The sequence below is a fragment of the Gekko japonicus genome, unplaced genomic scaffold (genome assembly GCF_001447785.1).
Source record: "Gekko japonicus isolate JY-2015 unplaced genomic scaffold, Gekko_japonicus_V1.1 scaffold13, whole genome shotgun sequence".
Classification (NCBI taxonomy): domain Eukaryota; kingdom Metazoa; phylum Chordata; class Lepidosauria; order Squamata; family Gekkonidae; genus Gekko; species Gekko japonicus.
This window is the reverse complement of record NW_015172553.1, coordinates 2,753,337-2,775,281: the sequence shown is the minus strand read 5'-3', so window position 1 is coordinate 2,775,281 and position 21,945 is coordinate 2,753,337. Positions and strand designations below refer to the sequence as shown.

At 45.1% G+C, this 21,945-nt stretch overlaps 1 protein-coding gene across 1 annotated transcript in view; it reads right to left on the bottom strand.

The window, feature by feature from the left end:
- LOC107118731 (tetraspanin-15-like) overlaps positions 1-21,945 on the bottom strand; it is a 179,672-nt gene that overhangs the window by 22,706 nt on the left and 135,021 nt on the right. The window contains exons 6-7 of the mRNA XM_015421085.1: positions 15,296-15,349; positions 11,414-11,530 (exon numbers count right to left, since the gene is read on the bottom strand). Coding sequence (XP_015276571.1) covers positions 11,414-11,530; positions 15,296-15,349 — 171 coding nt within the window. The remainder of the gene's footprint in view (positions 1-11,413; positions 11,531-15,295; positions 15,350-21,945) is intronic.

Genomic DNA, 21,945 nt, shown 5'->3' with positions numbered 1-21,945 from the left:
GGCTTCCCAGAAAATAGCGTAGACTGATTTCCCTAAAACGCATGCTTTCTTTTTTTAATAGCTGAGGGTCTCACAAAACACAGAACCCTGGGAACCAGAAAGGAACTTGCACCTTGCCCCCACCACAAGCATATGCAAGTCAACCAACACAGAAGTGATGTAAACCAGAGCATCATCCTGCACTCAAGGAACTGCAGACTGGTCCAGCCCACTAGAGGCATGTGACTGCCAGACCCAGTCAGAGCAGAACTGGGGCTATAATACCTCCTCCTTAGAGTTATTTATTTATGGAATGCATATGGTGCCTCTGTTATTGATGGGTGAAGAAATTTTAGAATAACACTGCCTTATCTGTTTGAAGCAGGAAATAAAAAACCAAGCTACATTCCAGGGAAGAGGGCTGACATTTTTATTCTGATGAATGAGCCAAAAAGCAGTAGAACCAACATGCCAAGTTTCCACCATTTGGGCCAGCCTGTCCATTGCCCCGCTACATTATTCCTACCATCACCCCCTTTGCCCCTGGTACTCTGAGTTAGTGCTGAGTGCAAAACTGCTTTTGAAATCAGTGGTCAAAACCTGTCTTGGAGGGTATTTTGAACCAGTACCCCAAGTTCTGATTGGCCCAGGAAGAGAACTCCCAAACCAAAGGTAAAGTCTATTTATGGGGAGCCTGGGGTGCAGCTCCATGTCACATTTGCAGAAACTATGTTGAACTAGCTTCAGTAAAATTTCTGAAAAGAGAGGATCCTGAACCCATTCTGAGGCACAGGGATGTGTGAGCACTGCAAGTGGGATTTTTGTTCTTTTACTAGTAGTCTGCTGTTATGACCTTGCCCTCTTCCCTCCCTCAAACACAAGATTTTCACTCAATTTTTCTCTTCTTTTCTGACTGAGCAGCCCTTTTATTTTCTTTTTTCCTGAAGATCTATGGCTGTCTCACCCTATCATGTTATTGTATTTTTATGCTGACTCAGCCCATGAACTTGAAGGAAGAGACAAGATCACCCTCTTAACTTAAACTTCTGAAATGGCACACAAGAGGCTTTATAACATTCAAAAATAAACAAAATATTTTATTTGGCATAGAGGGGGAAAGGTCAGGTGAAATCAGGAGTAAAATGTCTGAGGTGAATCAAATATAACTCTGAGGTGACTTAATATTTTCACAAACTATAGGTCATATGTTTCCAGCAATTGAGAGTTTTAAACTTCACACAATCCTAGAATCTTTGAGATGAGAGGCTTTTGTTTCAGTTCCCTAAACATTCCAGTATGCTTTCTTGTGTTTAAATGACTCTTCAGGTTTCAGAAAGCAGGGGATATACTACCAAGTACTCAAATTCATTCTCTGAGCATACCAGGGATCACTCCACTCTTTAGAGCTATCTCCCTTTCAATTGGGCAGGGAATCTCTTCTCTGACTAGAAGATCTATCCCTTTTCCTGACCTGAATGGGGGTCTTCACTGATCCACCCACTTCTCCTTGCCAACTTTCCCAGTCCTCAACCAGTATGAAACTTTCAGTCAGAGCTAAACTCTCCACAGTCAGGGCTAAACTCAAACTGAGTTCTCTTCAGCAGTCAGTTCCCAAGTCTTTTTTCTCAACTGATGTTATCCAATGAAATACTTTTGAGCAGCATGTCACTCAAGGCTCTCTGGCTCTGTGAGGCATTAACCCTTCACAATCCATTACATGTTTCTACAGCACTTATGAGCTTTTAAAGTGCAGTCCGTCACAACTGCTTTAAGTCTGCCTGCTTGTATATTGTCCCCAAATATCTGTGCTTTCTAGAATATATGTGTAGTTAATAAAAGCTCTTCTTATGACTGATTAAATGCACTGACCCAAATGGGAACACCATCAAATAGCTGGGTTACAGATTTAGCCTTAAATACATGTATGTCCACAAGGTAGGCTGCCAACCTCCAGGCGGTACCTGGGGATCTCTCACTTATTACAGTTGTTCTCCAGATGACCAGCATCAGTTCCCTGGGAGAAAACTCCACCCTCCCCAGGCCCCACCCCCAAAATCTCCAGATATTTCCCAATCCAGAGCTGACAACCCTACCACAGGGACATAACAGCGTAAAACAACCACAAAGTAGCCTTTAAAAACCCATAAAACAGACCTCAGACTAGAAGCAGCCATAAAACAGCTGAAAAGATACAACTCCTTCATTAAAAACCTGGGTAGAAATCAACCTTCTGGACTGGTGTCTAAAATGCTATAGGTGCCAGGTGACAGATAGTTCCTAAGTCCCAGAAACTTGTCTGTACTGGATGGACCTAACTTGGCCATGCCTGCTTCTCTCGACCAACTGCTGGATGTGACCCCTTGCCTCATTATGATCTGCTTCTAACCCCCTGCCCCCTGGACCACCTGTTTGCTGAGTTGGACTGGAGTCCCTGGCTTGACCACAGCCATGCACGCAGCTTCCTGTCCCATCTTCCTGTCTTGTGAGGCTAATCTAGTCCGACCCTATCTCAAAAGACCCCAACAGCATTCTAGACTCCACAACAGCATTTGCACAAGCACAAGAATACTCACTGCTTGTGCACCTCCTGGCTCCCAGTACCCCTCAAATTCCCACCCATTTTACCTTCTATGCTGTTCCTCCAAAAAATTATAGATTTTAAAGGAACCCAAAATGATTCCTGAAAGTTACATGAGTTAAGTAGTTGTACTCAAATCTGCCACTGCACCTTCTGCCTACATGGACTAAGAATCACTCAGATACCAGTGTACTTGAGAAAGGACCTCAATGCTTCCTATGGTTGCCAGGTCCCCCCTAACCACCAGTGGAGATTGGGGAGGGGGGGAGTATTGCCAGATCCAGGTTGGGAAATTCCCGGAGATTTGGGGATGGAGCCTGGGGAGGATAGGGACCTCAATGGGATACAGTCCGCCCTACAAAGCAGCCATTTTCTCCAGGGGAACTGATCTCTGTAGTCCGGAGAGGAGCTGTAATTCCAGGGCTCCCCAGGTCCTATGTGGAGGCTGCTATCCCTAACGTTTCCCCTTTTCCTGAGATATTCCAAGAAGGGTTTGCCTCAGGTCCTGTTCATTGGCACAGGTGACCTAGAGAACAAAGGTGCAACTGAGGTTCGCTTGGCCTCACCTGGATCATTTTCCTAAGGCAGCTGAAAGTGAGGTTGCTCCTCACAGCCTGAGGCAAGTATTTGAAGCTGGCTCTGACTACATGTATTTAGGTTGCCATTGTTGGTTATCTATGTGTTTTAATTATTGCAAGTTTATGTAGAGTGTTTTTCACTGTGATGGTTTTATTTGACTGTTTTATACATTTTACATTTTTAAAATAGGAAGTCACTTTGCGTGTTGCTTTGAAATGTAAATTCAAAACAGTAACGAGCACCTTGAAATTTATGCTGGGCTTTTCTTTCTTAAAAATGCACTATTTAAAGACAGGGTGGAACAACCCAGGGCTGGCATTCTCTACAGGGAAAGTATAGCTGCACTTCTGTCAGGTGGAAAAGAGGAAATATTACAGGTATATCCACACTACATGAAGACAGGCAATAAAATGGCTGCTCAAAGAATCCTGGAACTGGAATGATGCTGTAAGCTGCTCTGGGTTCCTGCTTGGGGGGGGGGGAGCAGGGTTTGAATGCCTAAATAAATAAATAAAGGGCAGAGAGTCCCAGGGGGTGGAGTGGCTGAAGAAGGGGGGGGCAGAATAGAAGCAGCAGACTGTGCAGCTGGAAACTGAAGAGAGACTGATCAGATGAAAATAGAAGCTGTAGAAAAAGCTCACAGAGGGCTTAAGGACAGGAGAATAGGTCTGAAGGAGATGGAAAGAGGGGAGAGAAGAAACAAAAGAGTCAAGAGATATAAGAACTTTGACAGAGTGGAAGAGCATGACGAAAGCAGGGCAGAATATGCAGGAGACTGAAAAGTGGGCCGTTCAGGCGTGAAGACATGGAGTTAAAAGTCAAAAGGGACCAAGAAGAAAGCAGAACTATGAAGAAAACCCTTCTACAGCACCTGAGGACAAGGTGGACTATAATGCTGTTGGTAGGAGAAGAATGGACAGGCAACTGAACTTTATTGCCCAGGAAGTCAAAGGAAGAGGAGACTGTCAGGGTCACCAAGATGATGGTGAAGCATCTATTTTTGCAGGATGCCAGTAAAGTGTTCTCTTACTATGGCAGAAAGATGACCCAGATATCCAATGATTGATGCAGGTCCAAGAAAGAGGATTGCCATGGGTTTTAGCATTTACCATTTTATCATGAATAAGAGGTGGTAAAGATCTCACTGACCCCAACACACTTTGTGGTCTTCCTTTCCCACCCTCCCTTTTAAACTTGTTCATTAATGATTTGGAGTTGGGAGTAAGCAGTGAAGTGGCTAAATTTGCAGATGACACGAAGTTGTTCAGGGTGGTGAAAACCATGGAGGATTGTGAGGCACTCCAAAGGGATCTGTCAAGGATGGGCAAATGGGCGTCAACATGGCAAATGGGGTTCAATGTGGCCAAGTGCAAGGTGATGCTCATTGGAGCCAAAAATCCTAAATATAAATACACATTGATGGGGTCTGAACTGGCAGAGACTGAAAAAGAGAGAGATCTTGGCGTCATAGTAGATAATTCACTGAAGATGACGAGACAGTGTGTGACTGCAATAAAAAAGGTCAATGCTATGCTGGGGATTATTAGGAAGGGTATTGAAAACAGATCAGCCAATATCATAATGCCCCTATATAAATCAATGGTGCGACCTCATTTGGAATACTGTGTGCAGTTCTGGTCACCACACCTTAAAAAGGATATTATAGCTTTGGGAAAAGTGCAGAAAAGGGCAACTCGAATGATAAAAGGGTTGGAACACTTTCCCTATGAGGAAAGGTTAAAGCACTTAGGGCTCTTTAGCTTGGAGAAACGACGACTGAGGGGTGACATGATAGAGGTTTATAAAATTATGCATGGGATAGAGCAGGTAGAGAAAGAAGTACTTTTCTCCCTTTCTCACAATACAAGAACTCGTGGGCACTCCATGAAATTGCTGAGTGGTCGGGTTAGAATGGATAAAAGGAAGTACTTCTTCACCCAAAGAGTGATTAACACATGGAATTCACTGACACAGGAAGTGGTGGCGGCTACAAGCATGGACAGCTTCAAAGGGGAATTAGATAAGCATATGGAGCAGAGGTCCATCAGTGGCTATTAGCCACAAGGTATAGCTAGGGGCTCTGGGGCAAGTGATGCTCTGTCTTCTTGGTGCTTGGGGGGGTCAACAGTGGGAGGGCTTCTAATGTCCTGGCCCCACTGCTGGACCTCCTGATGGCACCTGGTATTTTTGGCCACTGTGTGACAGAGTGTTGGACTGGATGGGCCTTTGCCCTGATCCAACATTGGCGTCTCTTATGTTCTTATGTTCCCTTCAAGGAGCTCAGAGCAAGGTACATGCTTCTCTTTTCCTCATTTTATCCTCACAAAATCCACACAAGGTACCAAATGGCCTTCTCATCCAGAATTTGGTTTCCATCTGTGCTAGGTCAGATGCCTGTGTGCGCCTACAAGTAGAGCATGACGGTGAGGGCTGCTTCCTGTTGCTTATCCAGAGGATGACTGCCATCAAGACAAATGGGCTTAGCCAGGGTTATTGGACAGTTGGTGTGGTGCCATGTTTAAGAGCAGCAGACTCTAGTCTGGAGAACCAGGTTTGATTCCCCACTCTTCCATATGAAGCCTGCTGGGTGATGTTGGGCCAGTCACAGTTCTCGGAACTCTTTCAGCCTCACCTCCCTCACAGTGCCTGTTGTGGGGAGAGGAAGGGAATGTGATTATAAACCACTGTGAGACTCCTTAGGGTACAGAGAAGTATAAAAACCTTCTCTTCTTCTTTTGCCTGTAGCCATAGCAGCAAAATGGAGATATTGTTTTCAGAAGGATTTAAACACAGTAAGGGTGATCATGCTTTTGAAAAACCCTCCTTGAGTCAGTGGCAGTCTTGGATGGGCAGGTCAGATGGGCTGAGATTTCTGACATGAATCATAAAATTACTTCCCAAGTTGCTAGATTTTTTGTGTTGATCATGAGGATGCGGAAATGGTATTATAACTAGGCTCAAATTTGAATTCTGCTTACATTATGTATTTTGTTTTTATATATAAGAATGTTTTTAACATAATTTTGATCAGGGGTCATTTTGTAGAAAAAGAGGTGCAGGAGCTCATTAGCATAACTCATTAGCATAACTTATTTGCATATGCCACACCCCCTGACACCACCGGAAGTGTGTCAGAAGGCAACACCCACCGCTCAGGCTCCACTGGACTGTTTTGGATTGCTAGCTATTGGAGGGGGGGGAACGTGCAGATCTGTCCTCGCAGAGGAGGGAGAGCTTGTACCTGAATAAAACCTGGTCTTAAAGGTGCCACTGGACTGTTTTGGACTGGGGGGCGGGGGGGGGGGCTCTGCAGCTTACCTGGCTGCTTCTTGCTCTGACTGAGGGCTGCTGGGAGCAGCGGGTGGGGCTTGTTGCATGTGCCCGCCCCATGGGCTCTTTACTGCCGGAGCTCCACTCCTGTGTGCTCCTGCAGGAAATTACCCCTGATTTTCATGTATACAGATGGTCTAATGACTGTAATAAATATATATACTGATCGTTTGAGATGGGGGGGTTCAGCTTTTGCTGCTTTTCTTTTGTAACAAAACAAAAACAAAGTCTGGTTAGAGGGAAATGTTAGAGGGAAACTGTTATGTTACAAATTAAAAAGCTGTTTTTTTAAACAATTAAATCATGGGATGGAATCATTACTTTGGGGGCATGCAGGTGCGTCCTCTGTTTGCACTGACCCTACAATCTGCTCCACAGTACCCATTTCTTGGCATTTCTGTGATGAATGCCCTTTTATGCATCTCTGATGAACCATCAGGTTGCAGTTGACAGAGCTGTGAACTGCAACTGCAAAATAAGGAGAAATTGAATTGATGAACTTTGGCAGCTACAATAACCAGTGGTGATTTCACTGAGAAGTCTATTGGAAGCAAAGGAGGCATCTAATTAGAATATGAGAAACCGGATAAAAAAGCTAGAGCTCATCACTGGGAAGACGATCTTCTCCTTCGCACTGAAGTTTACAGCATATTGGAAAGAATGAGCAAGTGCCTTCGGAAAACGGCCTGCAAATGCTTGCAAGCCATTGGCCCTTCCTTAACTGATCCCATTTATTTATTCCAGATCTTTTTCCTCACCTTATTTGGGAGATAACTGCAAAGCTGGAAACTTATATAACTTTCTGACAAAATCCTTGCAACACAAAAATAGAATGGCATGGTTAATAAACTATATTTACACACCTGCTGCTGAATTTCTCTTGGGTCATTGCCAAATATAACAATGACAAGATTACTTTGCACTGTGGAGACTTGGATATTGAGAGCCAGACTAGACAAGGTACTAGGGCTTCTTTGAATCAAATACTCTTTGATATTTATACCAGGTCACTAAATGAAATCACACAGAGCTTTGGAGCCGGGTATCATCAGTGTGCTGATGACTTAACTGTATATTTCATTAACTATGTCTCCAGAAGCAGCTGTGCATAGAAGTGGTAGTCAAGGGGATAAGTTGAAATAGAAGCCAGACAAGGTGGGGGTGATGTTGACGAGGAGATCTGATGTTCTGGAAGGGACCAGTTTGGGATATAGTTGTCTCTAGCTGACCAAGTGAAAAGACTTTGGTTTATTTCTGGATACAGCCTTGTAAACAAAGAAGAAGTTTGGTGCAGTTGCTAAGAATGGGTTTTTAATCTTCATCTGGTGTGCAGAATATCCGCCCTTCTAGGCTGGACAAATTTGTCCATGCTGATCCAGGCTTCTAGACTGGACTACTGTAACATGTTATACATGGGGCTGTCCTTGAAGACAATTCAGAAACTTCAACTACAGCAAAATGGGGCAGCATGCCTTCTCATCAGGGCTAACCATTCTGAAAACACTCCAGTTTTTTAGCGGATACACCGGCTGCCTACACAGTTCTGGGCCCAACTCAAGATAACTGCTTCTTAACTTTAAAGACTATCACAGTCTGAGACCTATATAACAGAAGGACCATCTCTTCCTGTATGAACCCCTATGGAAAATATGCTCATAACAGCTGGCCCCATTCATCATGCCCTCACTGCAAACTGTGCAACCTTCCTCAACTCATTCCCATACCTTCTCTGCCATAGCACCAATGTTATTGTACAGACTACACAAATCTGTTGGAATCTCTGAAGTAACTGGTTTCTTTGTTTAGCTGTGACCGTGGTGATACTATTCGTGATTTTATTGTCATGTTGTTTCGGTATTAATATCAATGTGTTTTGGAAGCCATCTTAAACTTTCAGGAAAGACAAGGTTAAAAAAAACCCTTTAAAATAAATAAGTAAACTTTGCTCATGTCATGGAGTTTTGGGGAAAGCACTTTATCTTTTCCTAACCTGCTTTGCTGAGCTGTTGTGAGCAAATAGCAGTACAATCATAAGAATGCTTTCCTAGGAGTAAAGCCCCATGGAATACACCCAAACAGGGATCAGAGTATGCCTGCTTAAGATTGCTGTCTAAATGCAATAACCCCATTATGTATATCATTCCTGAGCTCTTTAGAGTAAGTGGTATAAATATGAGGCTGAATTCCTTTAGCGGCTTCTGATACATCTTGTGCAGAATGTGGCAACTGCTTGTCAATGCACAAGCCATAAAATATCAGATGCACAAGGAATTCAGGGACCTAACTAACCAGCACACGTAAGCCTTAAAAGATTAACTGGGAAACAACTCTGAAAACACTAGAGTCTTGTGGGAATTTAAGATCCAGAGCTTGGCAAGACAAGTAAATAAATTCATTGGAACTTTATCAGATCTTTGGCAAGTCTTTGGTTTGCTTCCTTCAGAGTTAAAGACCAAAAGTAGTTTCTGATGTGTGAAACAGTTTGGAAATGAGTGATGGCAAGATTGGAATGTAATTGAAGATGACATGACTACTATTAATGTCTGCACCAGAGAATCTATCACAATTGTCTGTTGAATTGTAATAAGAAAAATCATTTGGTAAGTGAACGGCTAATTATGCAATGTATGCATCAGCCATACGACTGGGTGATCAATTATCTATGTAAATGAAAATGTCTCTAAAAGAGGTGTCGCTGGAAACAGAAATTCAGGTCTGTGAAAATCTCTGCCCATTTTCTTGTGCAGAAGGCAGCTGGCCACTGTTCAGGCCAAAGGGTATGGGAGAAGTACTACAGGTACTCATACTAGAAATTAGGGGAGGGGCAATGAGTCAGTGGTAGAACATCTGCTTAGCATGTATTAAGTCCCAGGTTCAGCACCTGACATTTCCAGTGAAAAGAATCCAGTGGTAGGTGATGTGAAAGACCTCTGCCTGGGATTCTGGAGAGCTGCTGCCAGTCTGAAAGAGACAGCACTGACTTGGGTAGACCAATGGTGTGATTCAATATAAAGCAGCTGCATGTAACTGATTTTATAGTTTCCAAACTTTTGCTTTTACCGTTTCACTTTCAGGCACACACTATTAGTTGGGAATTATTAGCTGGCACTATGGAATCTGAAAACTGAAACATACCAATCATTTAATGCTGTGCATACAAGTGGGTGCCTCTGAGCAAAGCCTCAGGCCTCCTAATAGAATGGATGACTGTGTGGAGGAAAGAATAATGGTGTTCATGTACTACATCACTTGATTTTATATTTTCTGTCTAGTCCTAGAGGGCAAGAAAAGAACTCAATGCTAAGTTCCTGCCCACTCTTGGTCCACTCAGGTAGGCCCTGTGAGGCTCTGTCTTCCCTCCAGGGGCTCCGTTACCCGTGGCCATGGTTGCCCACAGTGGCTGGCAGGAGGGTCGGTCCTGGGCTGGAGTCGGGACAAAGAAAAGCGAGGCAAGGAGGGGTCTCAGTCGGTCAGGGGATGAGGTTGGCTGCACCTCTGGCGTCCCTCTGCCGGCACAGCATCGACTCTAGCTCCTCAGGAGCTGCGGGAGATAGTGTCGCCTCTTGTCTCTCTCAGCACCCTTGTGTCTCTCCCAGTCTTGGCTGTGCTTTCCTTCTCCTCGACCCTCCTGCCACCCCTTCCCTTTATCCCCGTCCCCGCTCCCAGCACTGCCCTTCCATCCCTGGTGCCCTACTCTGCATATGCCCCGCCCTCTCTTATAGCTAGCGATGCTCTCCCTGCGTCCCGGGTGGGGCCACCCTCCGTCCGGAAGCCACACTGGATGGCGGACGCGCTGGGCTGTGCGTCACACCACTCATCCTGGTCTTGGTTCCTCCTGTCGGATGGACCTTCCCGGGCCGCCCCTCCACTCTCCTGGGCCGGTCCTGCTAGCGGGGTGCTCTCCCTGTGAGGCCCCTGGGGCTGCCTTGCTCCTCCGCATCGCATTGGCATAATTCCCTGGCCCTCCCGGCTCGCTGCAGCTCTGGCGCACCTCTGATGGCCGGGACCTCGTTCGTTGTAGGGGATGCTGCTCGCTTGGTGAGTGGTGGGGCCTCGAGGTATTGGGGGGGGGAGAGTCCCGTTTCGGGACTGGGAGACCAGGACAGGCCCCTAGGGTTGCTACCTGCAGGTTGGGAAACTCCTGGACATTTGGGGGTGTAGACAGAGGCGGGACTAGGCTTGCCACATTCCCACTGGGGTTGGAGAACCCCTGTGCCCAATGGGTTCTTCCTGGTGCCACTCAGCTGGCTGGCAGGAGAAAATGGGGGGAATGGGAGGGGCAATCATCAGCATTCTAACATGCTGACATCACTTATGGAGGAACTAGAAGTGATGTCAGTGTGTCAATGGTGATGCCCTAGCATCCTGCCAAAACTCTGTGTTTAAACCACAAAGTTTTGGCCGAATGCTAGAGTGTCACCAGTGACACACTGACATCACTTCCAGAGCTTCCTGCCACGATGAGTCTCCCACCAGTTGCTAGTCTTCTGCTGACAACCCTAGGAGAGACTTCAACAGAGTATGATGTTATAGTCTACCCTCCAAAGCAGCCGTTTTCTCCGGGGGAATTGATCTCTGTAGTCTGGACATCAGTTGTAATTTTAGAAGGTCCACAGTCCCCACAAGTAACTCTAGTCCATGACAGGATTATCAGAGCCCAGTAGACAATTGTGAGAATAAGATTGACTAACCTGGAAAGGATTCTAGAAAGTGGATCTAATTATAATATTATTTTAATCAGAAGTGGCTGTCCTTTCCCATTTTTCTGAATAACTGTGTTTATGGCTCCTGGTTCTCTGTTTCCAGTATTTTTGTTCTGAACAGTTTGGAAAGTAATTTATCAAGATCTAAACTTGCCAATAGAAAAAGAAAGAAGTAATTTATTTTACTGCTGCCTTAGTAAAGAAAAGGATGAAGAGCCCCCGGATAGCAAAACAATCCACATACCTGAGGAAGCAGCAAAGAGCAAACCATTCCAAAAGTAGCCTCGAAATTGTCTTTCAGCCACAAGCCCACTGCATGGATGCAGCCACGTACATAGATAATGTCTACCAGTTCCAGCCTCTGCAAACAGAATAAATAACAGTGAAAGAACTGGAGTCCAGACCCACACCACACCTCACAAATTCTTCTGACAAACTACATTAGAGGTCACAGAGAACTTCCAAAAACCACTAAGATTTGAGGTACTGCAGGACCAAATCTGCTGTGTTCATATTTATTCATTAGTTTTAAAGTTCTGCTGTGTTCTTTCAAGAGCTTAGAGCAGCTTACAATGATGCTAAAATCAAGTTTGCAGAGCAAACAATCCAATCTACCCATCAATAAACATCAGTATCCCCACTTTCATCCACAAGTCTACCTCGCAGGGTCTGTTCAAGGTATTTATCACCTCCAAGCAAGTTACACCCATCCACTTCTGGGACTGTGCCAGCTCTGGCCAGACCCAAGCAAAGCAAAATGGGAAGAATTGGCCTAGAAATATAGCCATCAACCATTCCTTTTTTGGCCCAGCCCACAGTGAAGGGCCCAGGAGTTATCACTCACACTGCGAGTGAGCCAAGAGCCTGCAGTGCATTGATGCACCCATCACTGCATTACCCCAAGCAGCCGCCTGGGTGATTTGGCTGCAGAACCAGCCCAGCTTCCTTGAAGCTACAAGGGACGGGGCCTTCTGCCTCGTGCTCCCTGGCAGTTCATTCCTCAAGGTGAGGGTGGCACTGAAGTAATCCGGTCTAGACGTCACAGAAGCCCAAGTCAGTGAGCCCATCTTACATCAATCCAACAGGGGGTTTCCTGACAAGATAAAAGAAAGCATTCCTAGAAACAGCTGTACCGTGTTCTTCCATTGACAAGACTGAGTCCAAGACCACCACCAGACTGGGCACCTGATTGACTAATTATGGTCAGACCCTGTCTGTCAGGTGCTGTGGGGACTTCAGCCCAGAACCGTGGCTATCTGTCCCAGTGCTGACACTGGCAAGTCAATCCTATCCAAAATATCATATTTCCTAACCAGTATCACATCCATTTTATCTGGATTTAGATTCCGCTTGTTTATCTGCATCCCCTCGACCCACAGGACTGAGGGACCAATTCAGGACTCAGAGAAATTATTCTGGAGGCTTTGTGAATGACAGGTATAGCTGTGTGAAATCAGCATATTAATGGGAACCAACTCCAGAACTACACATTATCTCATTTGGGAGCTTGGTGAAAGGTCAGAGGTCTGGGGGAAAGTGCATTTCACCTCCCATACTGATGATTCAGCCTCTCAGATGGAAACTTTTTGCATATGTCTGACAGAGAAGACCTTTGGAGGCTAACCCCAGTATCCCCCACTCCATTCTCCAAATGCTCCACCAATATCTGATGGTGTCAGGTATCAGATACCCCTGAAAAGTTCAACAACACCGACAGAGAAGCATTTCCTCTATTTATTTGTAAACTGGCCATCCATATGCACAACCAACGCTATCCTAGTCTTAAAACCAGGCCTCAATCCTGACTGAAATGGCTCAAGAGCAGACAAACCACCCAGGAATCTCTGATGTTGCTCCGCTGTCATCCACTCAATCACTGTGATTTGAGGCAGCCTACACTTGGCAGGCCCTTTCTTTCTGATAGCTGTGTCTTTTGACAATGGAACGGATTTACAAGAACACCTTTCAATGCTCTCTGGAGATTCCTTTTACTCAGAGAAGAATGTATAATCCCGGTGAGCAGAAGAGCTAGTTTATTTTGGCAAAATTCAATTAGCCAGAATAGTCAAGGGTTTAATTTGCAGTTGGTGTCTTTCAGTATCACAAGAATCCTGAGCGCATCTATCAAGGAGCTGAACCTGAAACTACCCATTAGGGCGGGCGGGGGGGGGGACCCTCATGTAAACAAACTGGCATCTAAGATGAGTGAGAATCACTCCAAATAACACTTTCCTGTAAAGAAGCCCCATTGAATAAAATGGGGTTTATTACTGAGTGGACCCGCTTACGCATGCTTTGTATGTGATGCACTCTGTACCCTCAAATGCTCCCATTGTGGTCCACAATCATCATTGTGTTTTAAATGGATACTTTAAAACTGTCCCATTTGTACCCAGTACTTATTAGTCAGAGATATACTTCCTCTCAACATGGAGACTCCACTCTGCTATCATTTCTTAACACTGTCACAGCTACACAAAAACTGGTGCTGAGAGTGCTTCTGCGCAATTGTCTCAAGGAGTCTGAAACACCTCCTTAAATGACACAGCTTAACAGCAGCCATCCTGGATCAGACCAAGGGTCCCTCTAGTGCAATATTTTAGTGGCTAACTAGATGACTCTGGAAGTTTACAAGCATGGCATGAACAAAACAGCCTTCCCCTTTTTGTTCCTCAGGACCTGCTGCTTGGAGAACTACTTTATCCCAACGTGGAGGTGCCATGTTAATAGTCACTGTAAGACTGAGGCTCCCTGACTTTGTCTAATTTGTTTTAAAGGACAGAAAGGTATTTTGTAAATAATAATAATATTACTCTACAAGGACTTCTTGGTAAGGTGTGCTGAAAAATAAACATTCCTGCAGCAACTAGAACTGTTCCAACAGAGCCCAACATGCCCACTTTTTTCATTCTTCATTGTAAACGGAACATCAGTAAATGACAGCAGACTGCCACATTCACCATTATTTTAGAGTTGCACACCCACAATGACATTCATGCAGGGGATTTTATTTCCATGCACAGAATGATCTGCATAATACATCACTTGTATTTGGAATGTTAAATCTAGCACTTACAAAGTCAACATTTGTCTTTTAAAAATAACTCTGGCTGTAAAAAAATCATCTCTGAATGTGTGGACGACACCCCTCTCCCTTGCCTAACAGGTTCCTTCCACACAAAGGTTGCTAAGAGTGTTTCACAGTAATTCTGCTTGCATTTATTGTGTCAGCTTAAAACCTCCAAGATTCAACCTCATCTTTAGAAAACAGAACAAGTACAGAATTAATTCCCATTCTTAAAAGCAGCTCTGCAGAGGCCACAAACCAGGGGTGGACGGGCCTGTGAACTTACCAGGAAAGTTCCGGTGTGCACCCCAGTTCTGGAGGGTCACTGGCACTCAGCAACAAGCAGAACCAAGTATGCAAACTTCAAATGCTCTTTCACTACCTTAGACAGTGAATTTGGGGGCTGTTAAGGACCATTGTGGAGGTGGAGGTGATGGTATCCCAGCTGAGCTATTCAAAGTCTTAAAAGATGATGCTGTTAAAGTGCTGCACTCCATTTGCCAGCAAATTTGGAAAACGCAACAGTGGCCACAGGCCTGCCAACCTAGCAGTTCGAAAGCAAGAAATTGCAAGTAGATAAATAGGTACCACTTCAGTGGGAAGGTAACAGCATTCCATGCGCCTTAGTGTTTAGTCATGCTGGCCACATGGCCACGGAAATGTCTTCGGACAGCACTGGCTCTTCGGCTTTGAAACGGAGATGAGCACCGCAACCCTAGAGTCAGATTCGATTGGCTTTCGAGCAAGGGAACCTTTACCTTTTTTACTAAGGACCATAGAGTGAAAGCTAGATGGATCTTTGCCACAAAAAGCAATCCAGGAGCAAATGCTCCTGAAAAGCTTACGGGAGTGCTCCTCTGAGATTCCTGTTCATTTCATTTTGATTGTACAGGAAAACTCTCTAATCTACTTCTTTCTTTCCTTTACCACTTCTCCCTTGCCAGTGCCCTCTTCTCCCTGTACCCCTTTGCAGAAGGCCGGTGGCAAATGGGGATCCCAGTACTTCTGCCTGCCTGGTGTTCAGTTCAGCACCTTGATATACTTAAAAAAGTTTGTTACCTCTTTATTTAGAGTCCTGTATCCACACTGTGTGTTAATGACCTCTCCGGGGACCTGGTGAGAGAAGAAAAATTGTTCCAGACTTAATAACAGTACATGGATGGACGTGACTTTTTTTTTTTAAAAAAACTACAAGATATATGAAAGCAGATAGGACTCTCCAGTTTGTTTCTTAGACTTTTCTCCACACTGCAAAAAAACAAACAGTCGGCAAACCAGTAATAAAGGATTTTAATAAAGTGCACCCACTGAGCTACCGTCTGCTTTCTGACTTGTGTGTTGGGAATAAGAACTAAGTACACAGTTTACGCTGACACCACCACTGACTGTGGCCTTCACTGTAGGAGACTGTTGAAGCCCCCAGAGAACTCAAGTCTTCTGAAGGCGAGCTGCAGTTCTACTTTCCCTTTGTAGCTCTTCTGGAAGTTTCCTAATTCTCACTGCACCATGTACAGTGTACCAGAGAGAAGGAGGCCTAAATTGCAGACATTTTGCAAGTCTCCAAGTGGTGCTTTAATGCTGTGTGAATGGGGGTGGGGAGAGAAAGGCAGGTTCAGGGTCACACTTCATTTATTCATTCAGATATTTTATGCCCAACTTCTCTCCCAAGAGGGGCCTACAGCAGCTTACAACATCACCCCCCCTTTTCTGTTTTTAGCTCCACAACCACCCTGTGAGGTACACTGAAAGAGAGACCAGTCCAAAGTGATCCAGAGAGCTTCCATACGTAGAGTGGGGATTCAAACCTGACTGTCCCAGATCCTAATCCGACTAGGGTTGCCCACCATCTACTGCTACGACCTATTGGCTGCTGCCAGTAAATTCAGCAGTGGAAGGTGGTAGACAACATGCAGCACTGAAACGTAAGGTTGCCAACCTCCAGGTAGGGCCTGGAGATCTCCTGATATTACAGTTGATCTTCAGATTATACAGCTTAGTTCCCTTGGAGAAAATGGATACTTTGGAGGGTGGACTGTATGGCATTATACCCCAGTGAGGTCCCTCCCCAAACTCCATCCTCCTCAGGCTCCACCCCCAAATTCTCCAGGTACTCCCCAACCAAGAGCTGGCAACTCCACTGTAGCATCATATCTGGCCAAACACTGGAAGTGCCATAATCACATCACAATGACATCACTTCTGGTTTTCAGCCGGAAATGACATTGCATCATCGCATGGAGTCATTTCTGCCTCTCTGTAGCCCTGGAGCCCCTCCACAACCCCACTAAGCTTCCTGCTGGTTGCCAGCAAGCTACCCTAAGTCTGATTCTCTAACCACAACACTCCTCTGGCCCAATCTGTGTTTTCTGTCACCCTCTCCTGTGGCTGATGCATTTCTGTCCAGTTCTGATGTTGCCTGTGTTCCAGAAGATGGAACACAATCTGGGAGACTTATAAGGAAGGGCAGTCAAGAATCAGAAGACTGGAGAATATATAAGTAAAAATTAATGGAATTTGGCACATTTGGCTGCGAAAGAAGAGAACATGCAGAGAGACAATGGTATTCCACAAATCTAATGAAGGGTAAAACAGAATTGAGCCAATGAAGTTAGACAACACACTGGGTGTGGCAAAGGAATTGAACCAGGGCTCTCGGCTACTGGAACCATTCATGGTTTCTGTGGCCTTCTACAGGCTTCTGACCATGTGGAGGCCTTTTTGAGGGCAGACTCTTTGTGCACCAGTCTTGATTTCAGCAAGTAAAGCATATTATGGCTTGCAGTGTCCCTTCTCTTCAGGATTCAGACGTTCATCACATGAAGAATAAAAAATAATGACCCCATATTCTCTTGCACTGGGAAAGCATATGCTGCATTTCTCTGAAGTCTTTATTGCAAGACGGCTCCAACTTTATTATGAAGTTCAATCACTTGTGAGGGAATTGGGTTGTGAGGCTGGGGGGAAAATGCAATTCTAGCTCCCAGGCTGCAGCCTAGAGAACAGAGCCACCTCCATTTCTTTATACAAACCTGTGCCTTTCCCCATCTATTTTAAAGCACTCAAAGTCTCTTTCAACAGTCACCTTATTTAAAACAATAAAGTTAACAACACAAAATTAAATCAACCAGCAAGAAACCATCACTACACCCCTCCAAATTTACTAGCAGCATAGATTAAAGAACCAAGCTGCATTTAAACCAAAGCAGAATACACCGCAATTTAAAACCTGGTATAAAAACAGCCCACTTGAGCATGGAAAAGAACTGTTTTTATTGTTGTCCAGAAAGCAAGGGGGGTTAAGTCTAGGGATACTTACCGTCTCTCTCCTTCTCTCGTCTGGCCATGCACCAGAATGGCAAAAAACTGATCATGCCAAAGTCTGCACAAGTTGTAGTAGGGAGATTTGTGGGTGGGGCCTTGGACAGGGCAGAGTTTGAAAAGGGGATTTTATTTATTTATACCTTCGGCTTATATACCGCCCTGACCCCGAAGGGTCTCTGGGCGGTTTACATAGTGGTTCTAACCAACCAATTAACCTAACTAGGGCCACATTGTCTACAGGGTGGTGACTGCCTACCAGCATCCCGGGCTAGTTGTTATCTGGCTTCCTTCTGCAGCTTCAGATATTGGCGTCCTGGTGCTCTTTCTGGAGCTGATATTCCCCGAGCAGCTTCCTCCGGCAGGTCTCGTCTTGGCGTGTGGTTCTGTGTTGGCTGCAGTTCCGGCTACTGTCCACAGGTGGCTCTGCCGCACTGCGCCGCACATCACCACGCTCTCCAAGGCTCCACTTCTCCAGGGTCCACCTCCGCCTTCGCCTCCGACATTGCTCCACCGATCGCCAGGAACTGCTCCACTTGCCGCCACCGAATCCTCTACCTCACAGGGAGGAGGGGTGCCCCCTGCCACCTAGGGCGGGTACCCACTTTATCTACTTGCATTTATGATGCTTTCGAACCGCTGGGTTGACGGGAGCTGGGATGTGGGCCGGGAGCTCACCCCGACCGCGGTGGGTTTCGAACAGCCGTAATGGCTGTTCATTGATGTTACTTTGCAGGTGTTCTTACTCCCTGCGCCACCGCTGAGGGATGGACCTCAGCAGGGTATAATGTCACAGAGCCTACCTTCCAAAGCAGCCATTTTCTCCATGGAAACTGATCTCTGTAGTCTGGAGATAAGTTGCAATTCCAGGAAATCTACAAGCCCCACCAGGAGACTGGCAACTGCAATAGTTATTGACCTGTTTTCAGAGTTCAGCCCCAGCAGAGGGTGTTATAGTAGCCTTATCTGACCATAACCAAGTCTTGAGTATAAAGCAACAGCTTACTGCTGCATTGTGGCTCAAAAACAAACAAAAGCATGGGACTTGGGATGGCCACAAATCTCGTCACGAACCTAATTTCATGACAAACATCACTGGTTTGTGGTTTGTGAACCTGGAGGTTCATGGGGTTTCTGGTGGGGAAGCCGGGGGGGGGGGGAGATCACTGAAATGGTTTGCCTCCATTTCAGTCTGTTGGGCTGAAACAGATGCAAACCATTTCAACAATCCTTTTTGCCCCCCCATGCTTGGAAGCAGGGGAGGGGAGTGAAAAGGATCACTTTAAATGGTAAACTCGCTGCTTGGACTTCATGCACATGTGGTGCTTGCCTGCAAAAGCCATTTAAATGGAACCTTTCAAGTTTTGCATTAGCTTGAGTTCTGGAGCAGGGCTGTAAATCCACCAATCAGAGCTGCGCAATGTTATGGAGGGAAGCACTCTGATTGGACCTTATCTGTAAATACTGATTGGTTAATATCTGACTTGTGGGCGTGGCTATCCAAGCCTGGACTGTTTAAAAGAGAGCCTGTTGCTCTGTATGTTTGTCTCTTTCTTGATTTCTTCTAACTTGTAAATAAAAGCTGATTCACTGTCCACAAGCTGCGTGGAGTCTCGTATCCAACATTTCCTTTAAATGGCTTTTGCAAACGGGCACTGCATGTGCGTGAAGTCCAAGTGGAGTTTACCCAGAAGTGATGAACTCACCACTTGGGACTTCACTCATGCATGGTACCAGCTTGCAAAAGCCATTTAAAGGGAATGTTCCTTTTATATGGCTTTTGACAGATCTCCCCCCCCCACTGGCCTCAGGGAGCTGCCACCAGCAGAAAGGAGGGTCAGGAGATCTCCCCCCTTTCTATTCTGTTGTCCTTGGGGAGCCACCCCCAGCAGAAAGGAGGGAGGGAAGATCTCAGATCTTCTCCAAACCTCACAAACCAAACCAGTTCATTAAAGGGGAGTGTGACATCCTCCTTATTAGGGAGGACTGGTTTCACTTTAAAAGTGTTCTTTATTTTGTTTTACTGGGTATATACGGCTGCTACCAGGAAATTTAAGGATTTCCAAACCTTTTATACTTTACTGTTGTTCTTACTATTTTGGTAGACCGAGTTCAAGGCTTACGAGGAACTATGTGGTCCTAAGGAAGTATTTATTTCAGAGCTGGTATACTTGAATGAAAGAGGATTTATTGAAATAAAGCATAAATAAGAGGGTAGTACAATGTAACTAGTAATGTGTAAATACTGAACAATTGCTTTGGTCTCCCGCACAATCTTCTCCCCATCTGTCAGGGATCTTTGCATGTAACTTTGTAACACTTGTTTATCTCAATGCCATATACGTTTACTGTTTCACTCCAGCCTGTCACTCAGACTTTCCTTTAACTCTTGTTCACTTAAACTTTACTGTTTCCTAGACACTCAGCTTTCAGCTTATAACTGCTTCAGCACAGAACTGCTTGTCTCTCCTTTCACACACAGAACTAACTTATCAACTGTCAAACCTGTAACTGTAAAACCTGACTGACATACATACTCATCCACTCATTTTCACTTCCAAAACCCCTCCCCCTCTCTGTCAACCACCAATCATACCATACTTGCCTCTCTCAACCACTCTATCACAGCCATGCAACCAAACTTTTAAAGAGACACACACACAGAGAAACAAGGAATCGTTACAGGGAGGTTCAGGGAAATTTGTGGTTTGTGTAACTTCACAAACCTCCATTTCCCCAGTTTGTGCCCATCCTTATATGGAACTTTGCAAGGAAGCACCCCATGCCTACTGACTTGGCTATCATCATTTATAGTCCACCTTTCTCACTGGGACCCTATGAGAAATGAGTCAGAAGTTCAGGGCAAGGCTTGGATGCAAAGACAGAACATAGTGTTGCTAGATCTGAGTTGGGAATTTCCTGGAGATTTGAGGGTTGAGCCTAGGAAGGGCATAGTATGGGGCAGGGAGGGACCTCAGCAATAGTATAATTCCATGGAGTCCAGAACAGTTATTTTTTCCAGGGGGACTGTTCTCTGGAGATCAGCTGTAATTCTGGGAGATCTCCTGGTTCCACCTGGAGGATGGAAAGCCAAATGTAATGAGCATTCCTTGGATTCCAGCTTGGTTTAGGAACTCCACTGAACTTTGTTTAATCTGTCTGCAGCATGGGGCTGGTCTTTCCTCAGCATCAAAAGAAAAGTGTCATGATATGGTGTGGAGCTAGCTGCAACTGGTGGTGCATACGGTACACTTGGCAATGCAAGGCCACTGCTGTGCACTATTGATGCTACTGTATCCATGTACCAAGGCCCGTGTAACTGAGGCCAGTCACATTGTTTTCAGGAATGCTTTCCAGAATAAGCTGGGGGGGGGGAGGTGCTCTTCCTGGCTATCTCTTCAATTGAATACAGAGCTTGGCCCTCCCACATGCATTGATCTTAGATAGTTCATAGGCCATGTAGGTAGGTGGTTCAAATACCAGGGCATGCACTTGTCTATCTTTTGACAACTGAAGACAAACATAATAATGTTGGGACAGCAGATTCTAAATGCTGAAAACTGGAACTTTTTAACAGACAAATTCACATTAATTAGTTTGTTTATGTCTGTGTGTAACAGTAAGAGTTTTCCTTCCTCCTCCTCGGCTGTCAGGCAGATTTACTTCTCATCTTTCAGTTTCTGTGAACAGTGCCTTGTGGTCCTTTCCCACAATCCTGCATTCCTTTTGATTCTTGCGCTGCAGTCACAGAACACGGGCACAGCCAAAAGAAAACCCAATTTACTGTCAGGGCCTCAAAAAACAAACACACATACAAACCCCCGAGCAGGTAGATGAATCCCTTTCAACTGATACATCGCTGTTTCTGTCAGCTAACTCCTTTATAGCAGAGTCAAATAGAACAAAAATGTCAGTTTTCCTGATGGTGAAGCGTTTTGAAGAAAAGTCTCTTTTTTTCCTGTCCACTATAAGAAACGGATTGAAATGCTCTTGGGCATAATGAATACACATGTGAAGCAATCACAAAGTCTTGTGTGGATTAAATGTTAGGCAGGAGCCTGCCAATCCAGTTAGCCTGGAGGCGAGTGAGGGAAGTGCAAATTGCAAGACCCAAATTAAATGGTATATTTTATGGTTCTCTAGCAGGGGCAGCCCCAGGCTGCTTCCAGGTGACTGCTTCCAATGACATACTAACAGATTATGAATAATATTAAATACGAAAGATGGTGTCTGGTTACCATAGGGAGGGAAGATGGCAATATGCTAAGAAATTTATAAAATTATGAACCTTGCAGGGAAAGTGAGAAATCATTCTCTGTCCTAGAAATTGCCACTAGAAGGAACCAATGAGTACAGAAAGATTTAGGTAGCTAAAGAGGCATTGATACAAG